Source organism: Clarias gariepinus, chromosome 11 (assembly GCF_024256425.1).
Source record: "Clarias gariepinus isolate MV-2021 ecotype Netherlands chromosome 11, CGAR_prim_01v2, whole genome shotgun sequence".
Taxonomy (NCBI): Eukaryota; Metazoa; Chordata; class Actinopteri; order Siluriformes; family Clariidae; genus Clarias; species Clarias gariepinus.
In genome coordinates this window covers 26,418,793-26,443,290 of record NC_071110.1, presented here as the reverse complement: position 1 = coordinate 26,443,290, position 24,498 = coordinate 26,418,793, and the positions used below count along the sequence as shown (strand labels likewise).

The 24,498-nt window shown below is 37.1% G+C and overlaps 1 protein-coding gene across 2 annotated transcripts; it reads left to right on the top strand.

The window, feature by feature from the left end:
• Positions 1-1,603: 1,603 nt before the first annotated feature.
• supt5h (SPT5 homolog, DSIF elongation factor subunit) lies at positions 1,604-24,432 on the top strand. 2 transcript variants are annotated; one of them, XM_053506884.1, is made up of 30 exons: positions 1,604-1,725; positions 2,424-2,523; positions 4,024-4,183; positions 4,292-4,357; positions 5,269-5,280; positions 7,080-7,149; positions 7,243-7,311; positions 7,399-7,464; positions 7,861-7,891; positions 7,978-8,046; positions 8,193-8,444; positions 8,599-8,688; positions 8,774-8,844; positions 8,930-9,035; positions 9,134-9,227; positions 9,308-9,444; positions 9,739-9,894; positions 10,102-10,248; positions 10,393-10,539; positions 13,445-13,570; positions 13,716-13,800; positions 13,900-14,025; positions 14,532-14,634; positions 14,799-14,926; positions 15,012-15,117; positions 15,226-15,384; positions 15,487-15,655; positions 15,781-15,984; positions 19,329-19,424; positions 24,117-24,432. In XM_053506884.1, the coding sequence occupies exons 2-30, from the start codon at positions 2,437-2,439 to the stop codon at positions 24,255-24,257; spliced, it is 3,273 nt and encodes a 1,090-aa protein (XP_053362859.1). In that variant the 5' UTR covers positions 1,604-1,725; positions 2,424-2,436; the 3' UTR covers positions 24,258-24,432. The 2 variants fall into 2 exon arrangements, with proteins under 2 accessions (XP_053362859.1, XP_053362858.1); XM_053506883.1 differs by having other exon boundaries at positions 1,612-1,725; positions 2,427-2,523.
• Positions 24,433-24,498: the final 66 nt, after the last annotated feature.

The window sequence follows — 24,498 nt, the reverse complement described above, 5'->3', positions numbered from 1 at the left end:
ACAGCGCTGAACATCTCTGTTACACACACCGCAAAAACATCTGTAAGAAAGAGGTAACCCCCATCATCTCACAGTGCCTTATATATTCTAACGGAAGAGGTCATGGTGACATCTCATAAAACACATGATGTTTAATAAAATAAGAGCTGTTCCCTTGGGTGTTGATAAGCAGGCGAGGTACATCTTCTAAAGCCCAGTTTCTGTTAGCGTAGATAGATCAAGGCCTTTACTCTCAGTACATCTTGTTCTTTTTTGCACAAACACATATTCCAAGTCTGCAACTCTAACTGACCCATGATTATATAAACTTTTAGTAAGACACACTCAGTTAATTAAAAATGTGTCTACCACACAAGCATACGGAAAAAATAAGCACTCTGGAAAAGTGACCTGAAATGACACTGTCAGTAAAACTAAGAGCTGGTTTTATTTAGGAGCATAATGAGAGGAAAAGAGTTTGTAGAAGTATGTAAAAGGTTAAAACTACAAAAACGGTTCATAATATCGTGTTTTATGGAAAAGAATTTTGTTTAAACTTCAGGCAAATACCTAAGTACTGGCAAAGTTTCATTAAGTTTTGCATGACGCTGTGGTAAGATCTGGCTGGCATACATACTGGCATACAGACAGATTTTTTTCTTCAGTGTATAAAATGTAACGATATCATTGACAGCAAGTTCTGATCAATGTACAGACAACACCTTTTTTTATTTATATAGATTAGGATGGTGATAATGCAAGAGAGTTCCTTTATTAGACAGTGGAATGCTAACTACTAAGATACCAGTTTGACCAGTTAAGCCTGTGTTTTGGATGTTGGTTAGACAAAGTTGAATTATCCGGCAGTAGCTAAAAGTGCCAAACTTAATTAAGGAGGTTTTTATATAAATATAAAATATTTCAGTTTCTGTTTGTGTTATTGTTTATTATGTATCGTTATATGATGCCGGTAAATTCATTTATTTATTTATTAATCATACACCTACTCACTCACTCACTCACTCACTAATTCATTTATTTTTTCTAGTTGTTAACTGTCTAGTTAGTTAGTTAGTTAGTCTGGCATGAAGTGCTCTCTGGGTCTTTCATAAACATTTCATTTTTTATAAGTCTTTAACGTGACTAAAAGGAACAAGTAGTCTCACAGAGTGATTTGGTTATTTTCTACTGGGCGCGCATCCGCAAAGCATGGCAAAACCTGTACATAGATGAGCAGTTAATCTCATGAGTCTTCTAGTCCGAGTCGTTCGTTCTTTTGTCACGTGACTCCCATAGACGCTGTGCATAGTGCATGTGTGATATTTTCATTACAGGAACTATAGCCAAAATTTGTGTATGTACACATGCTGGGGTTCTGTTTATTAAGAATTTATCATTTTATTTCAACTATGATTAAAAGAACGAAATAAACTAAATAACTGTGTTCATTTTGATTTAAAGAACCTAGTCACTTAAATTGATTCCAACTTCCCACAATTACTAATACTAATCTACTGTATATATACTGTACACTTGGCCCGTTTGTAAACGACAGGCGTGCATTGATTGACGCGCTTCCTCTCCAGAACATGAGGCGGCGCTGTTCCTCTTTGCGGACCGGAAACGGAAATAGAATCTGTGTGCGGAGGCTGTTCAGGGAAAATAGCCGCAGTTTCCTCAGCGAGGATTAAAACGAGTCAAACCTGCATTTTTGCTCGTTTATATCAACATAAATTACATTTAAAGGTAAGTGTTTTGCGTTAGGATTGAATGTGACTGTTTTCATTCAGTAGCTGGAATCTGAAAGCGAACTGTTGTTGAACACGGCTACAACAACAACACCAGCATCAGCCTCACTGACGCTTAGCGGGTCGAGTCTGTCGGCTCGTTCGAGCTGGACGAATGACTAAGGATTCCTTATTTAGTCTTCATTAAATTAAAACTGTCGTCCAAAATGGTTAGGTGTACATAAGACTGTTTTTTGTGTACGTGTTGATTGAAATACGGCGTTTCACTTGGTAGCATGTATGCTAGGTAGCCGCTAGATGACCGTTAGCTAATGTGCTGTTTGACGCAGCGCCTCCGTTTAACTCCCCCTTTTATTTTTATTTTTTTTACCTGTTTTAAAAGAAAAAGCTCGTGTATGTCATTTTTTTTGTGTGTGAATAAGATTTAGCTGAACGCTCTCCTTTTGTCGCTACCTGGCTAACTGCTATGCTGAGGCTGATTTTGCTAGATTTCCCCACAGTTAACTGTAAAGTGTCGTTAAAAGACGTTAAATTTAGTCGCGTGCTCATATTTGAAAAGACCTGTTAACTTTATCTAATTACGTAGTTTTTTTTGTAAGCCATAATCATCCAAATCAAAAGAAATAAACACTTGACATATATCAGTCTGTGTGTAATGAATTTATATAATAAGTTTCACTTTTTGAATTAAATTAGCAGAAACACAGTGATGTCTGACAGTGACGACAGCGACTTCTCGGACAACCAGAGCGAGAGGAGCAGCGAGGCTGAAGAGGTTGACGCTGAAGAGAATGAAGTAAATGCGTTAAAGTTGCTAAACAGTGCAAAAGCACTTTCTGTCTTTTAGATAATTAGAAGCAAACATTGAGGAATATGTATGTGGCATCATGGGAAATCTTCACATGGTCAAACCTAATCTTTTTCTCTACTTTTTATACCATACCTATAAAGGTTGCCTGCGGCTCCGCCTCGTACAGGAGGTTTTCCCATGTGCAGATCCTAACGTCTGCATGCTACCTTTACCTGGGAAAGGAGGGTGCGCTGTCACTGTAGACAATCCACAGTCTGATTCGGGGGTCCAGTAGCTATGGGCTTGGCCTGGAATACTTGTTTTTTCTGCTGTAGACCACACTGCCTGCTGTTAAATTCAGTAAGAACCGCCTGTGATATGCGGACTTACCTGTGCAAACCCCGGATAATCACACAAACAGAATTTATTATTTATGTCTATTATGTAAAATAATAGATAAGGTTAAATAATTATAGGTATGATACAATAGGATGGATCACAGTATGACATTTTACACATCTGCGCAGTTGAGGGTTAAGTGCCTTGCTCAAGTGCCCTTCAGTGGCAACTTGCTGGTGCTGTTCTTCACCAAACTGTACATCATTCTGTGATGCGTACTGTTATCTTAGGCTAAATCATGCCATCATTAACTTGACTTCATAAGAAAATGTCTCCAAACCTTTTACCGGTAGTGTACTTTTTAGATGACGAAGGTTAACCTAATTGAAATTTAAACACACCAGTGTAGGAGGTCTTCCTCACCGTGTAACAGTAAGCAATGTGACCATCACCTTTTATGCCATACTGTGACGTGGTAATAGATCTGCCGAAACTTTGGGGCACCGAGTTGACCGCACACTGCATTCACAGGTAATGGTAGCATGCGGTGGACAGGATTCGCACTTGGGTGGAGCCTCGAATACCTTTTTGTTTGACAAGCCATTCAGGAATCAAGAAACAACAACAATTATTTAAGACATGTTTGTCAGCTGTCCTGGAATAGTTCTTGCAAGACGATGAAGATTTGGTAGTCCTGGCTCTCATGAAGACCTTCCCAGGACAGCAAGACCAAAACTTCCTCTGATGCAAAGGAGAAGTTAATTTAGAGTAATCATTTTCAGAAATCGCTAATTTACACCACCTCAGATTATAGCTATTATGAAGAGTATAAGTAGCAGACACATCTGTTTAAAAGAGATTATTGAATATTTTGGATGCCTTCAGAATTGTTTTACAATGTAGAAAAAAAATACAAATCAGGAAAGACCAATGAATTAGAAAGTTTTTCCAAACATTTTACTTGTAGTGTACTGCTTGATAAAGTTTATTCAAAACCTAAGCACAACAAAATGCAAAGATCAAAATATTTAATGGTACAGTGATTATCAATGAGAATAGTAGAAATTCAAACATATTCATGCAGTACTGCTGGAGCACTAGCAAATGACGAACAAGGTACAAGTATTAAATCAGGCCACCTCATCTCGACTGTGACCTCCTGTTTAGGAGGACGAAGGGCAGGGAAGTGTCGCTGGTAGTGACAAAGCTGAAGATGAGGGAGAGGACTTGGAAGAAGATGAGGAGGAGTATGATGAAGAGGAGGAAGAGGATGATGACCGTCCTAGAAAGAAACCTCGTCATGGAGGCTTTATTTTAGACGAAGCCGGTAAATTCTTGAATCTAACCGGATCTGGAATAGAACACTTTGTTTTATGTGAAAAATATGGTTATGATTTTGTCTTTACCGATGGCCGTGTTTCTGTCCTGTGATTAGACGTTGATGATGAATATGAGGATGAAGATCAGTGGGAGGAAGGAGCCGAGGATATTTTGGAGAAAGGTGAGTTTTTTTAAAGAGTGACTCCTGATTTTGTTTTAAGATGAATTAGTTTTAGCATTGGTGTATTAAGATTTATAGGTTTTTTTAAATATTAGAATTTGATACACTGCTTCTAGTTATTGATGGTACCAGTGCAAGAACTTTTATAAGTTGATTAAGGATTTTTTTTTAAAAGGCATGTTACTGAGAAGTGTACAGTGTTAGCACGCAAGTTTTAGCAGGAGCTAATTCACTAAATGTTTATTTAACTGGTGCTAGTTTATTTGATTGTGTTCCCTGTGCTCATAATTCTTTATCTCCTGTGCATGCCTTCTTCAGTTAACGGTAAACCAACTCCAGATTTTTCTGATCTTTCTGTTTTCTTTGTCTAATTGACTTAATTCTCACATTCCCCATATTTGATCAAATTCATTCCCATACTACGTGCCTGGTATAACACTTGTCATGCAGTTGATTTGCTGATGTCCAGTTTGCACACATTCTAGTGAAGGAGCACAGATGGCAAATGCCTGTTTTGGCTTTTCTCTCTGGGTCTAGAAATAGTTTACATTTAACTTTGTGGAGTTCTGATTTCTGATGAGTAGCTTCATGAAAGCAATTGGTAAGTCCTCAGGGGAGACCAAATGTGACCGTTTGCCTGAAATTGCTCCTTTTGTTTAAATAAATGTAGTGAGTTTAGTAAACACTCATGCTTTTTGCATCAACTAACAAGGACCTGATAGCATGATCTCCATCTCTAAAATATGTACTATTCAGTGCCTGCTCATTATTGATTTTTTTTTCTATTTCCTTTTTCCCCTTGGTTTATTTTGTGTATGTATCTCTGCCCTTGCCTGCAATTGCTGTATGCACATGAAATTGTATTATGGCTCATGTTCCTCCTTCTACAAATCTCCGCTGGACTCGAGCAGAGGAGGCTGAAGGTACGTTGTTCCACTACTGTAATTATAAATCCACCCAGTCTGTCAAGGCAAATTGATTAAGGCAAAAATCATAATCACATTAACACGCAATAATTCAATATTGAGATCACAATTATTTAACACTGTTATTTGTTGACATTTGAAATATCGTTCAACCATCAGTTTTCTTAAATTTACATAGATGTCTATTAAAAAAAGTTTGAGAGCAAAGTCAACGAGAGAGAAATTCCACTGTCTTGCTGTGAGTGAGTTTAGGCTTTTAGTGGGGATGCAACAGATCACAAAACTCACAGTTCAGATTGGACTGGATTTTTTTTCTTTTCCTTTTTTTTTTTGGCTCAGCAACAAAATTGAGACAAATATAATTTTGCTCTTTATTTATAACTTATAGAGCATATGATGCACTTAGGGTTGGGAAAAGCAAAAATCCTTACCTGTTAGTCTTTTACCTTTTATTTAACCATTTTCTCCCCCACCAAAAAAAACCCCCACACTAAATAAAATCGACATTTTGTGTACATGGATACAGTGTTGTCTGGGAACCCATAGTGCATCCAGATCATTGACTGGGGAAAAAGTGGTTGAGTGGGCTAAAATACAGTTTGTATGTATGCAAGAAAGAGACTTTGAGCGCACACAAATATCGGGATAAGCTTAAAAACACTCGCTACGATGGCTAAAATAAATTGCCTCAACTGCAGGCTGTCATCACTAATTTTACCAAGGAACAAAAGTGTAAGTGATGTTTAACACAATGAGAAAATCATCATGAAATGGAACATGTTTGGAATGGTTTAATTGCTACATCTGAGCTCTGTAGTTTTTTATAATTAAAGGTCTGAGTTGACTTGTTCAGTGGTTAATGTAAAGTAGGCTGGTACCGATATTTAACAATATTTAATAACAATGTTGCCTTTTCTACAGCGATACCTTTGGGTTTCCTGCAGAAAGAGAAAAAAGCACGGAATTTTTTAATAGATTTTAATTCAAAAAGATTCAATAAGTGTACAACTAAAAGTTTAGACATGCCTTGTTTAGTGGCTATAATAATTAAAAATTCTGTTTATGTGTTCAGGGTTTCACTTATCTAACTTTTCCGAATAAGATTTTAATTTGTCAGATATCTCAACAATAAGTAGTTTGAATGTTTGTCGGCTGCATATGGAATTGTTATGGATATTATTCTTTTAAGCAGCAGCTGAACTGAGTGCCTGATCCAGGGGGATCAAGGTAACAGCAAGGTCAAAACTAAATTACTTTCTCTTCAGTAGTATTCCTCACATTTGAGTTTTATGCTAGTCCTCCCAAAATATATGCGACAACTCAAGGCTTTCAGGACCTTCAGATGATCTTTCATTTTTCGTTAAAAGGGTATGTGGTTCTCATGCATTATTGTTTAATGTTTAAACTCATTTTGTTAATTTATTCAGTAGAACTGCTTTATTCTGGCCAGGGTCTCAGTGGTTTACTAATTAGTTTCATTTCTCTTGATTTTGTCATACAGAGCAAAAAAAAATCCACACACCTTCAGTCGCTAGTCCATATATACCACCTTAATAAATGACCAATTATTAGTATCAGTTAGCCAACTCGGTCAATTATGCAACACTTCCCCAAGCAGTTGTAAATTTAAATTAGTTAGATCAGCTTTAATATTAACGTAATTAGCCGCTAAGATAAACCCAGCTAGCCTTTAAATAGGCAGGAGTGGCTGACAGTAGGCTGAAAGTAAAAGGGATAACAGTGCTTTTAATTTTTTTTTTCTTTTTGACTAACAAGTATGTTTTTCCTTCACCCAGTTTCCAATCTCGATCCTGTAGCTCTGGATGAGGATCATTCAGGTTCCCGCAGACTGCAGAACCTTTGGAGGTATAATCCGGCCCATGTTTGGAATCTCCTTGTCAGGATGACCCGCCGGGCCTATTAAATCATTTAACATTGGCTTGTTTTTTTATACTATAGAGATTCCAGAGAGGAAGCACTTGGAGAGTACTATATGAGGAAATATGCCAAGTCTTCAGGAGGAGAACAGTATGTCATTAATCTCTCTTCTGGGTAGACAGTTCTTTTTTCCTTCAGGCATATCCTGTCATTAAGAGCTTTCCCTTTTTTCTCCAGTTTCTATGGTGGATCAGAAGATCTTTCGGATGACATCACTCAACAACAGTTGCTCCCTGGTGTTAAGTAGGTTTTAGTCTATGGACCTGCCTTCTCAAATGTAATGAAATTCTGAATGTAGATAGACTTCTGCACAAAAACTGTCAAATTCAAATTTTATCTGTTACATACGCAACCATACACACGATGATATGCAATGAAAGACTTATATAAATGTTTGTGACCTAAAAAAAATATGGTATATATCACTACACATGAAAATATTCCACTAGAAAATACAATTAAACTAAAGATTAAAGTTGCAATAAAATAAAAATGTATGTTGGAAAATAACTTCCAAAATAAAATGTAATTAAAATAGAAATGTAAATTACAGAAACAGAATTTTAAAAAATGAAAGTGGAAACTATGAAGTATAAAAATCATAAGGATAGGAATGTGACAAAATGTGCTATATTTCAGGGATCCAAATTTGTGGACTGTCAAGTGTAAGGTATGTGACAGCTGGTCAACTTTAAAATTTGTTTAAAAATTTTATTGCATTGCATACATCTTATTTATTTAAATATTCCTGTGTAGATCGGTGAGGAGAGAGCTACTGCCATTGCACTGATGAGAAAATTCATTGCATACCAGTGCACTGACACAGTAAGCTGTTTATTAATATTCCCTGAGGTGTTGAGTAATTAAATATTTAAAATGAGTCTTTATGGTGTGTATATATACGAGTTTGCATGTGTTTTAACAATATCTTCTCACTTTTATTGCCTGTCCCCTTTTGTTTGTCAACACAGCCACTTCAGATTAAATCAGTAGTGGCTCCTGAGCATGTGAAGGGATATATCTATATTGAGGCATATAAGCAGACCCACGTCAAAGCTGCCATCGAAGGAGTCGGAAACTTGCGAATGGGTTACTGGAACCAGCAAATGGTGCCCATTAAGGAGATGACTGATGTCCTCAAAGTAGTGAAAGAAGTAACAAATCTTAAACCTAAATCCTGGGTCCGGCTTAAAAGAGGCTTGTACAAAGATGATATCGCGCAGGTGGGTTGCTTTAGCTTGTCAGTGTGAAAGTACTGCAGTTAGACATTGCCTTTTAATCATAAACAGCTAACTGGGATATTTACACTAACAAGTAAGCTTACCAGTATGCCTTTTGACTTGTTGTTTTAAACTATTCATGCATTTTATGTTTTAGGTTGATTATGTGGAACCAAGCCAGAATACAATATCACTGAAAATGATTCCTCGTATTGACTTGGATCGAATTAAAGCAAGGATGAGCATGGTAAGAGTTGTCGTGTCTAATTTTTTTCAGAATAAAAAAGGTTTTCAGACCTAAAGCCCACTTTATTTGCTCGTCACTCTCACAGAAAGACTGGTTTGCAAAGAGAAAAAAGTTCAAGAGACCAGCACAAAGACTGTTTGACGCTGAAAATATTAGGTAAGAGAAAATGAAGTGTGTCTGTAGGATAATTTCTTGTGTATAATACATATGATGTAATAACACAGAACATCATGCTATTTAGGTCACTTGGAGGGGAAGTTAGCCACGATGGTGATTTTATGATATTTGAAGGCAACCGATACAGTCGCAAAGGCTTCCTGTTTAAAAGCTTTGCCATGTCTGCTGTGGTAAGAGTCATCCCATTGATCCACTGCATATTTTTAGAGTTAAATTTTATTTTATAAAAAAAAAAAGTGAGCAACTGATTTCAATTGCCTTCCTGTAGATCACAGATGGCATTAAACCTACGCTTTCTGAACTGGAAAAGTTTGAGGATCAGCCTGAGGGCATTGACCTGGAAGTGGTGACAGAAACAACAGGTCCGAATTTTACTTTAGGAATGTGTGTTTGATGGATATGGAGATCTTATGATTGATGGAGATATGACTGATCTTTACAGGTAAGGAGCGAGAGCACAACCTCCAGGCAGGCGACAATGTGGAGGTGTGCGAGGGTGAATTGATTAACCTTCAGGGGAAAATTCTCAGTGTAGACGGCAACAAGATAACAATCATGCCCAAGCATGAGGACCTGAAGGTACATGCACACAAATGGTAACTCCCAGTGACTCATGAATATATTGCAGAGACTTGTGTGTCTGCCACATTTTATTTATTTATTTTAAAGTATTTTTGCTTACTTCTGGCCATTTTATCTGTGGTGCTTCAGACATTAGTGTATATAAAACTATAAAGTTTTTTAATTTTTAATTTATTTATTTTTATAGGTGTGCTAGTTGTAGGACCACCCAGGTTATTAATATATTTAGACTTTGAACAAATTTTCTAAACTTAAAAATCTTTTTTTTAATTTTTTTTTTTAACCTTTTAGGACCCTCTGGAGTTTCCAGCTCATGAGTTGAGAAAGTACTTTCGCATGGGCGACCATGTAAAGGTCATCGCTGGCCGTTATGAAGGCGACACTGGTCTTATTGTTCGTGTCGAAGAAAACTTTGTCATTCTTTTCTCTGATCTTACAATGCACGAGGTGAGCTGCTTCACAACACCTTAAACCCGCCCCCCCAGAAACCTGTCAGTTTGTAGCATTCGTCATTGCACTCCTAATATTACAAACTTTTAGAGACCTACCACTGTTATTTTCTATTGTTATTCACCACATCATTTGATTATATAGTATGATTTCACCTCACTGCTAGTTCATATTGTAAATAAATCATCATATTGTGTGTTGCAGCTTAAGGTCTTGCCTCGGGACTTACAGCTATGCTCAGAGACTGCATCCGGAGTGGATGCAGGAGGGCAGCATGAATGGGGGGAGCTTGTACAGCTGGATCCACAAACTGTTGGCGTCATTGTACGACTGGAAAGGGAGACCTTCCAGGTAGTGGATGTCCAGTCACCCGATAGGATCCTCCTGATTATATACAAAGAGTTCTTGTGTCTGATTCTGATCAAATCCATAGGCATGTAAAAGTCTGATTGATTGATTGTTTATGGTTGTAAATCATGTGGATCTTTTTCTCAGGTACTTAACATGCATGGTAAGGTGCTAACGGTGCGGCACCAGGCGGTGAATAGAAGGAAGGACAATCGCTTTGCTGTCGCACTGGACTCTGAGCAGAACAACATCCACGTAAAGGACATTGTCAAGGTCATAGATGGACCACATTCGGTAAGCAGTGATCAGATTGTGTTTCACAATGTATCTCACTGGACTGAATTAGCGACTGTTTCATTCACCATCTAGAGCTCCGAATAGCATCTGAAATCTTTATTATAATGTTTATTATTAACAACAATGGTACATTTATTTTAAAGAAATCCTGAACTTAATGGTACAAAGAGGGGAATTATGTGCAAGTTTGTGACAGACTTTGGACTAAAATAGCACCTGTATGTGCTGATTGACGTTTCAAGTTGTGAACCGGTTAGCGCTTAGTATCGCTCAAAATGCCTTGACTTCGTTACCAGTTCCTAAATGATATTCAATGCCTATTTTGCTAATGAATGATATACAGTGGTGTAAAAAAGTGTTTGCCCTCTTACTGATTTATTTTTTTATGTTCATCACACTTGGTTTCAGATCATCAAACAACTTTAATTATTAGCCAAAGATAACACCAAGTAAACAACAAGTAAACATCTTCTGCAGTTTTTAAGGGAAAAAAAATCCACAGAAATACGTAACCCCTGATTAGACTTAGCTTTAATTTAAATTTTCAGCTCCTTAAGATGTTTTAGCAGCCTTAAATTTTTCCAAACTGTTTAACAGCATAAAAAATAAACCTCTTTACCACAAATCATAACTGTTGTGCAAGTTCACACTTCACAAGAGCTAGCTCGAAGCTCAAAATGAACAGGTTCATGACCATAGTTGACCATTTTTAATTTTGAACCAAGTTTCAGTCCCTGAAATGATGAACTAGATACTTCGTTTAATTTTTGCAGAACGAGGTACCTCAAAGGTTCCACTTCATCTCTGTCTAGACTGACTAGTCTAACAACAGAAAGAGAGAGAGGAAGCGGTAACTTCTTTCTTCAGCTCACAGAATATTAGTGCTTAATATAAAATGGGTAAAAGAAGCCTTTACCACGAATGTTTAACCCCCTGCATGTTAATGATGCTCACTTTCTTTTGTTGCCCACAAAATTCCCATTTATTTTACAATAAAATGGTGGCGAAGGTTAACTATTCCTTATGTTATACTGGCATGCATTTGTTCTGGTCTGCTACTGGGTATGTCAAAGAACCACGGCAAAATTCTATGTCTGATGATTTCCCTCTCTTAGACGAGACAATATAATAGACATTCCCAAACATCTATACAAAACAATACAAAAACAATATAAACAAATATCAACATGACTTAATGTCAAATCGATTATTCAGTATGTGATTTGATTCAGTAGTTTTGTCCATGGGAAGAGGCTTAACAGTGGTTTATTGTTAACTAATCATGGCGTGAACATAGAGCAACTATGTAAATGATAACGGGAACTGACTTGATTTGTAGTTCTATTTTATGGCAGCATTACAGGAGTTTCGAGTTATATTAATATTTAAAACTTGTTGTTCAAAATTTTGTATAAAGCAGTCTTTTACAAGTCTAGTCCAACTTTTAACTAGGTCCGTCTCTCTCACTCGCACATGAATGCACATGGTTTTGCTTTTAGGCTTTTACATGAATGTGGCCACATCAATGATTGACTGGAGTACTTAAAATAATATAGACGGATCTTGCCAATGATCTGTTTGGTTTATAACCCTTTGTGCAAGCCGAGGAAAGAGCTGTCAGCTCTGGCTGATCTCCCATAAGCTGCTGTTTTTCCGCAGTGCATGTACAAAGACTACCCTGGAAAAACAAAACTGGTCAGGAAAGCTGCCTGTAAGCCTTTGGCAACATTAACGCCAGAGAAATAATCTCCCCACATATAATAACAATCGTATTTATTCCTTACATGTCCAGGCTACAGGGTGGAGTGGTTAGGTTGAAGAAAAGCATACACATTTTATCAAACATGCATAGTCTCATACAAACCTTATGACAAAATATAATTTTTTGCTCTGTTGAGACCAGGATGAAACCTTTTGCCCATAATTCTAACAGATTTTGTTTTTAGCTATATAAAAAAAAAAATAACGATGAATCTCAAATAGGACATTGTACCCATGGTAAAGCATGCTGGTGGCAGGATTGTGCTTTTGGGCACCTTTCTATCAAATGGAAATAATCAATAATTAAATCAAGATGTGTCAAGCTGATACTATGAATTGTAGTCATAAAAAGATGCATTAACAAAGTATTTATTTAGGGGTGTGTAAATGCATTGCATAGCTTATGCAAATAGCCTATCTTATTTATTTTTCATTTTCCCCTAAAAAAAAGTCTTGTTTTTATACATATTTCACATGAAAGGTGGAAAACGTTCTGACACTGTTTTCCTTACAGGTGTTTTGACAGGGTTGTATAGAATTTAATATCCATATGCTCGTATTGTTCTCATCCAATTAATATAAAGTTAAAATAGTTTACAGTGCTATACCTGTGCACATGATGGGCTTCTGCTTAGTGCTGGGCAACTAGTTAATTCATCAAAGCCAACTTTCAGAACATCTAATCAACGTAATCCCATGTCAGTTTATTTGCTTTTTATTTAAAATTCTGTTAATTTTCCCCATTGTGTATGATCATGTACTGTCCCCTTAAAAAGTACATTTACGCATGTAGTGACATGACCCCGCCCGTCCAGTCTGCGACATGGCAGCAAGATGAAGAACTCTTTCATTCGATAAAAGTATCCCAGCTTTAATAGTTGAGCATATTAACGGTACACGTTTTGTCAGTGAACTATGAGGGCAAACAACAAACAAAATAAGCGATCATTAATCGTTATTGATGTAAAATGTTGTATATATTATGATATAAATTTTTCATATCTGGCAGGAGGTATAGGTTTTAATTTACATTACATAGTGGCGGTGTTATGCTTGTCAGGTGTGCTAGGCTTTTGGATTGTTAGATTTGTTGTAAAAAAAAAAAAAAAAAATAGTCGAGGAATTTGTGTGTGTTTGACAGGGCAGAGAGGGAGAAATCCGGCATCTCTTTCGTGGGTTTGCCTTCCTTCACTGTAAAAAGCTTGTTGAAAATGGAGGCATGTTTGTCTGTAAAACGCGCCATCTAGTGCTGGCTGGGGGTTCAAAGGTGAGTGTGTCAGAACAGCCTGTGGTATGTTTTTCCTTTCAGTATTTTCTACATCCAACTGTTTATAACCTGAAAAGCAACAAACTGAATATTTAATGCTTCCTTTATTTCTAAGGAACTGACTTTGTTTATTTTGCTATTGCAGCCTAGAGATGTGACCAATTTCACTGTTGGTGGTTTTGCTCCCATGAGTCCTCGAATCAGCAGTCCAATGCACCCAGGAGGAGGGGGTAAATGATGCAAATGAGATTTGAATAAAATGTATGAAAACTAACACCAAGTTAAAGGTTTTTTAAACTTTTAAAATTATGTTTTATGTACCACTTCAGGTCAGATGCAGAGGGGGGGTGGTGGTGGTGGTGGTGGTGGTGGGGGCGGAATGGGCCGTGGCCGTGGAAGACGAGACAATGACCTGATTGGACAGACAGTCCGTATATCCCAAGGACCATACAAAGGTAGGAGTGATAGTGTTGTAACAGTAACAGTCTGAGTTGCAGGAAAATCATCCAGTGTAATTGGGAGCAACTATATCTTATGGCTTGACAATGTCACAAAATATACTGTCACCACAACAAAGGGCTTCATCAGATGAAAACTGAAAATTTTCTTCTCCTGCTCGTCAATTCAAGCACTAGGCCTTAAACAGTTCAGCTTGTATATAGCTTCAAGATGTAAATGTCGGGGAATGAAAGGTTACGTTTAAAACTTTTTGTCTTGTATTCATATTTTGATCTTAAACCTAAATCTCTTCAGCAGGTAGCAGTAAAAACGTTGTTGCCCTTGCCTTTCCAACACTTTATAAGAGAAGATCCTGTTGAGTTAATTCACTAAAACGTAGAATGTAGATATCTATCTATAAATCTACATGGACCTTTTTTTCTACTGGGAAATAATCTGTGAAACAATATACATTTCATGCATGTTTTTTGATATTTATCCTATTAGTATTGACTTTGTACAGGTTACATCGGGGTGGTCAAAGATGCAACAGAATCAACGGCAAGAGTAGAGCTGCACTCGACCTGTCAGACTATTTCTGTGGACCGCCAGCGCCTGACCAGTGTGTACGTCATCCTTTTAAGTTTCATCTCCAAACTCTTCCTGGCACAATAAATAATCGCTGACTAGAGAACGGAGACAAAAAGTGTTATGGAATTCGAAATTGCATGGAAATTTATTTTTTATTTTTTTACGGGGTATTTATTTATTTTTTTCCCCTCTTCTTAAGTGGTGCTAAGAGACACGGAGGAATGACTTCCACTCATGGTCGCACTCCAATGTATGGCTCTCAGACCCCCATGTACGGTTCGGGCTCTCGGACCCCGATGTATGGCAGCCAGACACCCCTTCACGATGGTAAGAGCAATTAAGAAGTATTTCTTGAGCTTCTGCCTTTGTGTTTTTGGCTGGTCTGTTCTTTCAGTGGTCCGATTTATTACAGGAAGCCGAACACCTCATTACGGCTCTCAGACTCCGCTGCATGATGGAAGTCGGACACCTGGGCAGAGTGGAGCCTGGGACCCCAACAATCCCAACACACCATCAAGGTAAGATAGAAAGACTTACAAAAACAGTTTAATGCACATTTTATGCTTCTGTTTGTTCGAGCCTTGATGTTTTTTGTTGTTGTTGTTGTTGTTGTTTTTTTTGTACAGGCCAGATGAGGATTATGAATTCAGCTATGATGATGAGCCCTCTCCGTCTCCTCAGGGTTATGGGGCCACACCTAATCCTCAGACCCCTGGCTATCCTGAAGTGCCCTCACCACAAGTCAATCCCCAATACAATCCACAGACCCCGGGAACTCCAGCGATGTGAGACGATCTCTGGATATGCATTTAGTACATGGTTGTATTGTTTTATGTCTGATTTGATTGACTTGAAGCATAACTTGGGACTGTATACTCCTTCTGCAGGTACAACACAGACCAGTACTCTCCATATGCAGCACCATCTCCACAGGGCTCCTACCAGCCTAGCCCCAGTCCGCAGAGTTATCACCAAGTGGCTCCAAGTCCAGTTGGTTACCAAAACACCCACTCACCAGCTAGCTACCACCCCACACCCTCACCTATGGCATACCAGGTATCAACCCTTATTATTATTATTTTTTTAATTAGAACTGTAATTGTAGCCTGTTGCTTACATATAGTCTGCTTTGTCTATACAATTGAGTTGCGAATGAATGTGATGGACTGTATGATCTTTAGGCAAGTCCGAGCCCCAGCCCGGTAGGCTATAGCCCCATGACTCCTGGGGCTCCATCCCCAGGTGGCTACAATCCTCACACCCCTGGCTCAAACATCGACCAGACCTCCAATGATTGGGTCACTACAGACATTGTGGTGCGTGTCAAGGACACATTTCTGGATGGAGCAGTCATCAACCAGACAGGCGTCATTCGTAGTGTCACTGTAAGTGATGTTCTTTGTTGTTGTTTTTTTTTTGTTTTTTTTTGTTAATATCCATGTATGTAAAATCCAACAGAAGCTTAAGGTTTCTGTCAGGGCATGCACATGCATTGCAAAACATTAGCTAAATAAAATAATATTCAAAGATAAATGTGGCAGAGTGTTGACGTGCCAATATACAGTATATATTTTAGCATGTCAATTTATTCAGCTAATGTTTTGCAATGTATGTGCATGCCCTGACAAAAACCCTAAGTTTCTGTTGGATTAATTATAAGAAATCATGTCAATTTTATTGAAAAATTAATAACACATTTCAAGTCAAGTCAAATAGGCTTTTACTGTCATTTTAATCATAAACAGTTCAGTACTCGAGGAGACAAAACGTTCCTCCAGGATTAACCACAGTGCTACATACATACAAAATAAATTAACAAAAAATAACACAACTAACTAGCAAACCCTAAGAACCCTAATTAGCTGAATAGCTAAGAAAAAACAAATTAGCACCTTTTAAATTAACGAAATTATCCAAGTACTATCATAAAAGACAACATAAAGTTTATGGCTGCAACTAACGATTATATTAATTGTAGATTATTATTATTTTCGAATATATCGATGATTTGGATAAAAACCCAAGAAAAGCATTCATTTTGAATCCTTTATTCCAAAACAGAATTAAAATCTTTAGAAAGTGCAAAAACATGTTACTCCTTGAGCTGTTATAATAATAATAAAATAAAATAAAAATGGGCTAACACAAAAAACATAGACAAGTATGCTTTACATCTGCCAAATATATACAGTGAAACCATGAGCATAATTCGTTCCGGAAGCGGGCTTATATTTCAAAACACTCGTAAACTAAATTTAATTTAAAAAAACACTAATGGAATCACTGCTGTAGAGTAAAAATAAAACGAATTAACCTGCACTTTACCTTTTAAAAGAATCGCGACAGAGCAGTGTTTCTGTGTAGAGCAGAGAGAGTTTTTTTTTTACGCGCACACACACGTGGTCACAGTGTTATAGTAAACAGTACATGCGTGCACGGATGTTGATTATACCAGTTTTTATACCCTGGGATTTTGCCAGGGATTATACCCTGGCTCAAACATCGAACAGACCTCCAATGATTGGGTCACTACAGACATTGTGGTGCGTGTCAAAGACACATTTCTGGATAGAGCAGTCATCAACCAGACAGGTGTCATTTGTAGTGTCACTGTAAGAGATTTTTTACTTGTTTTTTTTTTTTATTTTTATTTTTTTATTAATATCCATGTATGTAAAATCCAACAGAAGCTTAAGGTTTTTGTCAGGGCATGCACATACATTGCAAAACATTAGCTAAATGAAATAATATTCAAAGATAAATGTGGCAAGAGTGATGACATGCCAATATGCAGTATATATTTTAGCATGTCAATTTATTTGGCAATCAATTTATTTAGCTAATGTTTTGCAATGTATGTGCATGCCCTGACAGAAACCTTAAGCTTCGGTTGGATTAATTATAAGAAATCATGTCAATTTTAGTGAAAAATGAATAACACATTTCAAGTCAAGTCAAATACGCTTTTACTGTCATTTCAATCATACACAGTTCAGTACTCGAGGAGACAAAACGTTCCTCCAGGATTAACCACGGTGCTACATACCTACATACAAAATAAATTAACAAAAAATAACAAAACTAACTAGCAAACTAAGAGCCCTAATTAGCCAAATAGCCACACACACACGTGGTCACAGTTTTATAGTAAACAGTACATGCGTGGACAGATGTTGATTATACCAGTAAGCGATGCTCACCCAGACCCAGCATTGGAGACGATTACCCGTTTACGGATTTCTCTGCCTCTGCCGAACTCCCCAAGCATCAGTGCGCAAGACCGACTATGTTCACTGCGCTCAGCTAAATTTTTTTACTTATTATTATTTTTAAATAATTGAATGTCTTCGCGTCGTGCGACACAACAAATCGATTATGAAATTCGCTGCCAACATTTTTAGTAATAGATTTTTATGGATTCGATGTTGCAGCCCTAATAAAGTTTACATGCATGTGTGAAAACGGAAGAGCAACAACATGACAACAACAGAGCACAATGCAATACTCTGGGGAAATTAGTTGAGGTAGTGCAAGTAAATTGTGCCTGAGATGATGATTGAAGTTGAAAAACAGTAAATGGTTCTACTTAGAGTAGCAGCAAAGATAGAAAAGAGTTCTTGTGCAAATAACAGCTAGTAAATGTTGTGCAAAAAGCAGTTGCAGGTTGGTGTGTGAAATTGCTAGATGGTTGTAGATGTGTGTTTGTCAGTTCAGGGTTATTGTGTTTGAGTGTGTTAGTTCAATCTTTCTTTTATTGAGGAGACGGATGATAACAATTTAAAAATCATGGATCAAAATATACAATACTGTGTACAGTGGTTAGTCTTTTTAGGTTCGTTTTTTTTCACTCTTCATTGCAAAAAAAAAATTATTCTTCCAATAGATAATTTTTTTCCAGGGAGATTCATGCAGAGCCCTTTAATTCACTCTGCAGTTTTTTAAATAGGATTTATATCTGGACTCTCAATCGGACATTCCAAAATATTGATCATCTAATGAAGACATTTCTTTAATGAAAAGGAGTTGTCAACCTTTTTTTTAACGCCAAATAGATTGGTTTTTGGAGGTATCCATGATTCGCCCCATGTTAACTTTAACCGCAGCCCCAGCTGGAGAGAAACAGCCTCAAAGCACTATAAGGCCACTAATATGCTATGTGGTATTCTTTGGGTGTCTTGTTTTTGTGTTTACAGTGATGGGCAACAGTGAAATTCAGTGTTTTTATGACGTTCTCATATTTTTAAAATACCACTTAAGATAATATGAATTATTTTTATTTGATTCGTTAAAATAGCTTTATAACAAAATTCTTCAAAACCTGCTGGATCTGGCTGTGCGTAGTAAAAAAAAAATCTGCAGTACTCTGGTGTTACTTGCTCAGTTAATGTCGGCTTCATTTCTTTCCCCTAAAGATCATATACAAAAGAGGTTTTTTGACTGTTTCAGCCTTCGCCATTCTCCAATTGTCCAATCGTTTTTTTTTTTAATTATTATTATTATTATTATTATTTTTATTAGGTTTAGGTCTGGAGGTGACCCAGGCCATGGCACCAGAAGCTAAAAACCATTGAAACATAGACAGCGTTTTAGTAGTTGTTTAGTTAACACTACTCTTTGTTATCTCAGGTGACGAAGTATTATTAAAGAACAAAAATGATATGCGTATGAGGAAATAGTCACTTATCTCATGCACTCATTTTCTTTTATTTATTTTTCCCCTCCCCCACAGGGCGGAATGTGCTCAGTCTATCTGCAGGACACGGATAAGGTGGTCAGCATTTCAAGTGAACACTTGGAGCCTGTGACTCCAACCAAAAACAACAAGGTACATTTCGCTTCCTTTTACTGATCAGCTGTAAGAGAGCTGGTAAGCCGTTATCTTTCACAGAGGTCCTAAATACACTGCCTGGCTTAAATGTTTTTTTTTTTAAGTCACTACAGATTTAACTAAGCAACCTTTCATTAGATCATTACTGCAGTGATTAATATGGTTCTGCTGGCAACAAGTTATTTAACCCTAGCTGGTGCAGTGGGTAGCTTTTTGTTTCTTAAATAACCATGTCAGAAAACATGCCCTGTGGTCGGGGCAAAGGTTACCCTGTTCAGAAGGTTCAAATTATTGTTGTCCATCAAAAAAAATAACGAAGTACATTGTTGAAACTACTACAATTAAGAACAAAAAAACTTATTATTAAAACCTGGAAGTATAGAACAATCGTCTAAGTGAAATCAAATCATAAAATACAACGGAAGAACCCACTGCTATGTTTAATAGTAAAAGTAAGAGCATTCCACCCGCACAATGAGAAGATAACTCTATAGCTAGGAACTACAGCTGTGAAAACCACTTATCGGTCAGTCTACTCAGGGGAAAAATGCTTCTGTTCATTAGAATGATTTGTGGAGCACTATTGTAGTAAAAGGGCATGTTGTCTGATGAGTCTTCGGCAATCTTTAAACGATGACTTAGAGATATGTTTCTTCAGTACCCCAAAAAAATCCCTCCCAATGTGTTTGACTGATGGTATTTAGTAACCCAGTGTAAGGATATATCCGATGATGGAAACTACAAAGCACTTTTGTAAGGGCGTCTGCAAATGCCTTAAATGTAAATGAGTCCAGATTTACCCTGTTCCATCATGCCTAGTGCCTGCCTAACATGCCTGTGTGGCCAGTGTTTTAACCTGGGGTTGGTTTGGGCTCAGGAATGAACCCAAACCAACCCCAGGATGGTTTGGGTTCAGGAATGAAATGAGGTCAGCTGTGACTACCTTAATATACTGTATGGCCCAAGTTTTTCCAATAATGGATTTATTTTTCCCTCCCTGATGGTAAGTGCATATTCCAGGATGACGATGCCAGAATTTATTAAGCTCAAATAGTGAAAGTGTTTTTCTGGGAGCATGAAAGCAATTTTTACACAAGTTGACCACAACCGAGCTGAGATCCTAACCCCTCTGAGGATATTTGGGGTGTGATGGAAAATACTTTTACGCAGCAATCTGACTTTCCCATCATCAAATACAAGATCTCGGAGAAAAATGGGATTCTGGGCAAAAATAAATGTTGCGACATTGTCATGTTTGGTGGTAATGCAAACCCTTGTGGTAAAGAACACTTTACTGAAATAATGTACTGGTTTTTAAAATAGTATATTAACCAGTGTAGTGTCTAGCAGTATTAGTACCTATGGTAGTATTTTGACACATGCTTTACAGTCAACAAATTTAACATATCTACCATTTCATGCTGCTATGGCCAAATGTATCTAGTCAGCTGAAATTAAGTAAATATTTTATTTGTTAAGCGCGACAGGCCTTGTTTAGACTATAGGCAAATCTGATTTGTTTTAAAAGTCAGACTGTTTCCCATTTTACTTGATCTGATTTGGCTCTGCTAAGACTAGCAGCCCAAATCTGATCCATTATTAACCTATATGCTTTGGTTCCAGTGGTAACGACGCCAGAGGCTTGCATGCAGCACAATATTTTCTCATTTATCGCTTTATTGCTTTTTATCCACTATTAAAGATTTCACTTTGTACTCTGTCCAGGGACTATTGTTCTCCTTTTTCATATTTTCGTTAAGCCGGCCACGCTTCCTGATAACAGGATTACTCTAGCTGCACCCATAAATTCAAGGGCGCGACTTACAGGCTGTTGGTCTTTCGGCTGTTCCCAGCAAGGGGTGGACCATCCAGTCCTCACTTACAAGATTGGCACAGGTATCAAAATGTATCATCAAGCAAAATGATGAAATGAGAAAGCAGGACCAGAACTTACCCCTGCTGCAGAAGTGTTTTAGATTTTATGAGCGTGTGTATGAGCTTTATGTAAATCTTAGTACATGAGTGATTTGGCTCCCTGCGTTTAGTCTTGAGGGAAGAAAGACTGCTTCACTAGAGACAAGCCAGACATCCTTTAGTAAAAAAGTAAACAGACATACATGTTCAAATATGATTGTACAAACGAATGGAGCATCTTCCCCTTATCCTGGAAGAACATGCCTGATTTTAACCATAGTACTTGTTTAACCAAGCAGACAGCAGGTCTGAATTAGCTTTTTGGCATGCATCACAACATTCAAAGAAGGGTGAAAATAACAGCCACATTTCAGGCACACCATGTTGGATAAAAAAAAACGTCCAAGCGTACATGGAGTTCCCAAAAAATTCAGTCAGGGCCAATAACGCGGACCACTGTTTCCCCTTCCCTCCCTTCCATCTAACAGCTATTAATGGCTGATGACCAATTTTAGATTGGCTAGCCTAATAAAATTCACATTTTAAGTTCAACTGGATGAAAACAGCATAACAGAATTGAGGCAATAAGCTGCTGACTTTAAATACCTATAGAAAGCATGTTGAGTGAGAATAAGGAGACTGCCAAGTAGAAATTGTGTTAAAGTCAAAAGTTTACATGTACATTTAAACCTTGGAATATGAGCATAATTCATTCTGGAAGCGTGCTTGTATATCAAAACACTTTAATGGGAGCTACTGTGTAAAATGACCAATTTACTCACAATCCAACGTTCCACTCTACCTTAGCCAAATGCATTTAAACTCAGTTTTTCACAATGCCTGACATATTTAATACTAGTAAAAAAAAATTCTAGGTTGGGTCAGTTAGAATCATTAGTTTAGTTTAAGAATGTGAACTTTCAGAATAGTAGAGAGAGTAGAAAGATTTATTTCGCCTTTTAATAATTTAATCAAATTATCAGTTGGTCATAACTGATACACACACTTAGTTTGGTAATATTGTTTAACGTGTGTGCAATGTTTCAGGTAGCCTTCCACAAGCTTCTTACAATAAGCTGTTTGTCTTTAGATGTTGCTTTAATGTATCCACATAAGCTTCCTTCCTCATTGTGCCATCTATTTTGTGAAGTGCACGAGTGTCATTCATGATCAGATAACTAATAGCGGACAGTTTTTCTCTCTCACAGGTACTCTTGCTCCTGTACCTGTTTATTCTGTCTGTCTTTTCTCTACTGTCTTTTCTTCTTTTTTTCCCCATTATAAATGACTGGTTAATAAAAAAAGGAAACTTTGTATAGTTGGTTACAAGGAAACAAAATTCAGTTTATCATATTTCCTAGGTTGTGCTGAAAAAAGGCCACTATATTGCACAGTTCCAAGCCCTTATATATATTTAAGAACAAGAGGAGGATGGCATTAGCCATTTTTTGCATTACTGTTTTTTTTTTTTTATATATATATATATATATATATATATATATATATATATATATATATATATATATATATATATATAAATAAATAATTGGCTACATACTCTGACTGTGCTGTTTTTGTACACAAAAGACATTAGTTCTTAATTTTATATATATATATATATATATATATATATATATATATATATATATATATATATATAATTAATTAAAATTTTTTTTTTTAACTTCTTACACTTTACATATGGGTAGATATACCTGGCACATAATTCTGGCCTGTTTCATTGGCTACTACCACAAGTATATTTCAGATCAGTGGGAAACATTGCAGTGCCTTTAAAAAGGTTTTAAAGGATGTATTGTTCTGGGATTGACTTTATACTTTTTTGTTCCAAGGTACACACCTCCTTCCTGTGCAATATAATGACTGTGTGGTCCCATAGTGTTTATACTTACATAGTGTTGTTTTTGTAACTGTACAAAGTGTCTTCAGGCATTTACAAATTGTTGCCAAAGACTTGTAAAGGTCCACATTTTTTTATTAGTATTTTTTCCCTTAACTCAAATGGGTGTCAATTATCCCATCAGAATAGCCATCACAATTTTCTGGAATGTTTCAAGCTGTTTAAAGGCCCAATTACTCTGCATAATCAAAGAATGTGCTGTCGTGGACACCTGCTAAGCGCCGTGGGGTACATACAACTAACGTTGTTCTATCATGCCCGGCTTATGAATCTCTCGCCAAGTTCTCCTCATAGTCACGGCCACCTCGTCAAGCACTCCTCACCTCTCCTTCTTTACAAATGAATGTTCATCATTCTTGTTGTTCACAAAATGACAAGTGTACCAACTTTTCTAGGTCATGGATGACCATTTTTTTCGTCGAAATGGCTCTCTGCGAGATTAATCGCCAGACTTGTATATATGAAAGGGGCTAAAAATCCTGAGGGTCTTAAACCTTTTCTACCCAGGGACTGCCAGGGGTTTGAAGAAAGGATCAATGTGGGTGCAGGTTTTCATCCTAACCAAGCTAAAGCTGTGCCTGATAATAATCTTTTACGTTTTATAAAAGCAGGTTGGCAGGGTATGACTTCTTGCAACTGGGAATAAAATAAATAAAGGGTGTCTTGGTTTAGTTTGACAGACCCCCTGACTTAGTTGAGAAACACAGACTTTCCTCACACATATTGTTTAGATGAAATCAAGTCAGAACAGAACTGAAACATGGCAGCTGCTGTGGCTGTCAAGCACTGAAAGAATTGTCGTTTATGTTAAATTTATATATATTAACTGTGTAATGTGTGGATGGTTCTTGTAGGTGAAGGTGATTTTGGGAGAAGACAGAGAGGCCACCGGTGTCCTGCTCAGTATCGATGGGGAGGACGGCATCGTCCGAATGGAACTGGACGAGCAGCTCAAAATCCTCAATCTCCGCTTCCTTGGAAAACTGGATGTGTGAAAAGAAAAACGAGCTGTATACAGTCACATTGCCATCAAGAATTACTTTTTATTTGTGTCCCAATTCAAATCAATAAACTTTTTTTTTTTTTTTTAAATCAGTGTTTTAGTGGCTATAGATCATCATTCATATTGCTTTTTGGAAAAATGTCCATATCAATAAAAATACAAAACATGCCGTTTGCAATTCTTTAGACATTTCATCATTAGTTATTACAATACATTATGTATTCTGGCTTTAT

Bases quoted from the DNA above. Each gene is read 5' to 3' on its own strand.
- supt5h (XM_053506884.1), top strand. From the start codon at position 2,437: ATGTCTGACAGTGACGACAGCGACTTCTCGGACAACCAGAGCGAGAGG. The intron at 9,895-10,101 runs GTGAGCTGCTTC...TGTGTGTTGCAG, and splicing joins CTGATCTTACAATGCACGAG to CTTAAGGTCTTGCCTCGGGA. The intron at 15,385-15,486 runs GTGAGACGATCT...CTCCTTCTGCAG, and splicing joins ACCCCGGGAACTCCAGCGAT to GTACAACACAGACCAGTACT.